The sequence below is a fragment of the Photinus pyralis genome, unplaced genomic scaffold, assembly GCF_008802855.1.
Source record: "Photinus pyralis isolate 1611_PpyrPB1 unplaced genomic scaffold, Ppyr1.3 Ppyr1.4_LG1, whole genome shotgun sequence".
In the NCBI taxonomy this organism is placed as follows: Eukaryota; Metazoa; Arthropoda; class Insecta; order Coleoptera; family Lampyridae; genus Photinus; species Photinus pyralis.
In genome coordinates, this window is record NW_022170249.1 from 47911153 (window position 1) to 47915260 (window position 4108).

Consider the following 4108-nt stretch of genomic DNA (forward strand, 5'->3'; position numbering starts at 1 on the left):
GCTTTGCTTTAAACCGTACAAAGCTTTGTTGAGTTTACGTATGTGACCTGATTCTGTCGTCAAACCTTTAGGTGTGTACATGTACACTGGTGTTTTTAACTCGCCATTTAAGAACGCACACTTCACATCCATCTGATGAATTTCTTTCGAAATCCTGTTCCACAGTCAATGTTAACAGAACAAAGTGTCATCATTCTAGCAACGAACGCGTAAATTTCTTCTTCGACTTCCGTTTGTTTGCTGGTACCCTCGCGCCACAAGTCTTGCTTTCTTAATCATTCGTCCTTGTATAAACTTTGTGTGAAGACCCACCTGGAATCGACCTTCTGGAAGTTTATCTCCCACGTTTTGTTTCTCGTGAGATTTGAAATTTCATTTTCAATTGCGTCTTTCCATTCCGTCGTCTTGAATTGCTTCCTCAAACGTCTGCTGATTCTCATCGGGTAGATTTCCACAATGCTGTACCTTGGAAGAAAAAGGGCCAATGTCCATAAATTACGGTTTGGGGCTTATGTCATAGACAGTGTTGTCGCCTTCCATACTTTCATATAAAAAAAGGCCAATCTCCACGGTATGCTAATATTCAATATAGTGAATTCCCATTAGGGCGTAAGTCCATTTGAGTTTCATAGAAAAAGGGCTAATGTCCTCAACGATGGACTTTGGCCGTTTCATATTAATTGTGATAAAGGCCAATGTCCATCATGATGGACATTAGCCCTTTTACATGAATTAACTTTTGGACATTGGCCTTAATTAATTATTATGCTGCACATGTTTTAACCTCAAATTTTAGTGTAACGGTATTCTTTTTGTGGTGTTGTTTATGAACAATAAAAATGAATAAAAGGACGCTTCAAATTCTGAGAAACTGCGGACTCGCATCTCAAAATTGTAAGTTCACTTTTGCACATATTTATGTTGCATTGAGGATTAAAGTTATATTTTTTAGCTGATAATGTTGATAAGAAACAGAGAAGTGAGTCAACATTACCTACAAGTTCAATAGCTGATAATAACTGTTATTGTTCACCTGAAATGTCATTACAACCTTTAACTCCTATTGTAAGTATACTTGTACATAATGGAATAAACGGCACTCAAATTCTAAATTTTGCGATTGAATAGATTACCAAACAATATTATTATTAAAATGTATTATTGCTAAATTGGTTTTAGGTATCCAATGAGATCCAACTGATTGAGGATAACGATTCGAATAATTACGCAACTTTGCAGAACATTACGATTGAAACTAATGCGGTGAGTGGTTTTTATCTTATTCATTTTTTTAGAAAATGCAGATCGACAGGAAACAATGATAACACAAGCCAAAACTTTTTTAAGCAATGTCGGTTTTACCAATAGGCTAACTACATATCTTAGTGAGACAGAGATAACAACCGAGTTTTTGTTTTAGACCAATCTCGAACCAGGGGAATTTATTACTGACAACGATGATGATTCATATGTAGATCCTGATTACTCACCCTCCGATGCTTCTGATATTGATGATGGGATCGACAGTAACATGAACTCGTATCCAGTTACAGCAGATTTNGGGAATGTGGTAGCCCCCGACACGATCTTCCTGATGGTGGAGTCAAATCTTTAAAAGCGAATTGCGGGTGCACGAGGAAAGTGGGAAGCGGTTAGTGAATGTAGTAGCCTTCGACAAGATCTGTTATTGACGGTTGAATCGAAAGTGGCTAATAGAATACTGATCTGCCACACAAAAATGCGCTGAAGTCCCTTCGATCTCAAACGAGGACTTTGATAATTTTTTAAATTATATGGTATGTAACATACGAAATGAAACAAATTTCTGATCAAAAGGTAACAGCATTACTTTACACTTTATATATTGTGAATCAATAAGTTGATCTTCGATAGACAAATCTGAACATAGAAAGATTCCTAACGCAGATGAATCCAACGGAACAGTGTAAAAACTTTGTTTAGTTTTAAAAAAATTTGCAGTAACAATTTTTTTATTTTGTTGGAAGAATATGCATTTTGCTTTGCCTATTTCACCAGACTCTAATTCAAAATAGCAATCTGCATTATTAGTTTTGATTATCCATTCTAGAGTTCTCACAGAACATTCTTCATTACGTGAATTTTGTTCTTCACCAGTGTCTGGTGCAGTATTTCTTGAATACCAAGACTCTTGCGATCTTCTTACTCTTGTTGCAGTGGTTGGTGAGTTTTTCTAACCATTCTCTTAAGTGTTTTCATGTAATTTTCGAAGGGGAATGCACTAAAGTTATCAAGTGGGCCAAACCGATTCCTGTCATCCACCAAATGCAAAAGACAGTGTACATTATGTGAAATAAAATCAGCACCATATAACTTTTTGCTTTGTTTGACAAAACTATACAGCAATTCTTTCGCAGTTTCCTGATAATTCTGATCAGAGCAAAGGTTAGGACTCACTAAAATTGAGGATGCAACATGCAATTTTAATAGTATATTAAGATACAAGTGTATAATCAAGTCTTTAAAGCACGCGCAACGAGTTTAAGGGCACGACGCAAAGCGGAGTGCCTTTAACGTTGCAAGTGCTTTAAAGACCATATACACGTGTATCTTATAGTATTTGTTATTATACCTGCAGTATAATTGAAAAATAGGAAATACAATGAAGTCATATTGACGTTATACTCGAATACATGTCTAATTAAGTGAGCTGGGTGTTCGTAATTTCACGATTGCCATGGAAATGTCACTTGACGTTTGCTTATAAAAATCATCGTCTTTGTGAATTAAACGATTTCCGTTGAAAAAGATAATACACCGTCCATTAAATCGATTGTTGTAAAATCTAAACAAACGTTGGTAGGTATAAAATCCAACTCCAGTAAAGCCTATTATAAAGAATATGAAAGTTGTTTCCATGGATGAATAGGAAGTTACTTACGAATACAGTCTTAAATGCATCCATAATGCTGGCATATATGAAGGAAATGTCAAAGGTATCTTCTATATTTTGGTGCATTCATTCAAAACTTTAAAGCAATGCTGCGATTAAAAAGTGGAACAGATTTGGAAGCATACCCTAAATTACGCGCGTTTGTGAAATCTTCAACCAAAGGATAGGTACAAAAGCCAAAGAAATGTTCTGCATTTACAGAAAGCGACCTAAGAGGATTTTTTATTTCATCCAGATGACAGTTTCAAAAGTCATACTGGAAGTATCGTTACTTAGCAACTTTAAAGCACGTGTGTTTTAAAGGCCCTTTTTCGCACGCATTTGAGTGTTTAAAACGGAGATTGTGATTCAGGTATAATAAAAAATATTTTTGTAAAACTTATTTTTTTTCATTACATTCCTTAAGACAACTGGCAATGCATACAATAAGAAAAACCTAAATTCAGTGGCTTTGTAACGTTTCACTTCAAGTAAGGGTCGAGTTTTCCTGGAAAACTCACATGGGACATATTTCTTTAATTTTAAAACTAAATTTGAAATAGCTAAAACATCTCTAGCTGGTAATTTATATCCAGGTTTTCCCAAAACCAATCCAAACTTTGTGTCTGCTAATACACGCTTCATTACACCTAAACATAATAGGTGCATGTAGTCCAAAGGCACGTCTTGTATGATGTCAAATGATGGCAGGTTTAACAATATAGTGGGTTCATTATGATGATGCTGGGGCTGTGCTCGATTTCTAAAGCTGTTGTCGGTGCGTTTTGTAAAATGCAACTCCGGAAAACACATTCTATTATTAATCATATCTCCTTCTTGTGTGCACCTATTACATGAAAAATGTCCAGAATGGCCTTTAACACGTAAAACATAAGACCTAGCAGGCAAATCGCAAATAAGCATTTTCACTTTAAAATCCAAGTGGTGTCCATTGATTTCAATACCATTATCGATTAATGCTGATGCTTCCTCAACAAATTGCTTTAAAAATTCATTTGAATTTTCAGGTTTTTGATAGCCGTGATAAAGACCAAACAAAAGAACCTTATCTTTTACTGTAGACAACGACTTTACAACACCTAAAATAGGCCAAAATGATGAATTGCTGCTTTTACTTAATGGAAGTCCATCTACGTTTACTGCCAATTCAATAACAGATGTGTCAGATAGCAGTCC

At 35.4% G+C, this 4108-nt stretch overlaps 1 protein-coding gene across 1 annotated transcript; it reads left to right on the top strand.

Annotated features, from left to right (window-relative positions):
- Positions 1 to 709: 709 nt before the first annotated feature.
- On the top strand, positions 710 to 2331 carry LOC116162018. Its single transcript, XM_031475535.1, has 5 exons — positions 710 to 894; positions 953 to 1065; positions 1180 to 1263; positions 1421 to 1570; positions 2197 to 2331. The coding sequence occupies exons 1-5, from the start codon at positions 840 to 842 to the stop codon at positions 2329 to 2331; spliced, it is 537 nt and encodes a 178-aa protein (XP_031331395.1). The 5' UTR covers positions 710 to 839.
- The last annotated feature ends 1777 nt before the right edge of the window (positions 2332 to 4108 follow it).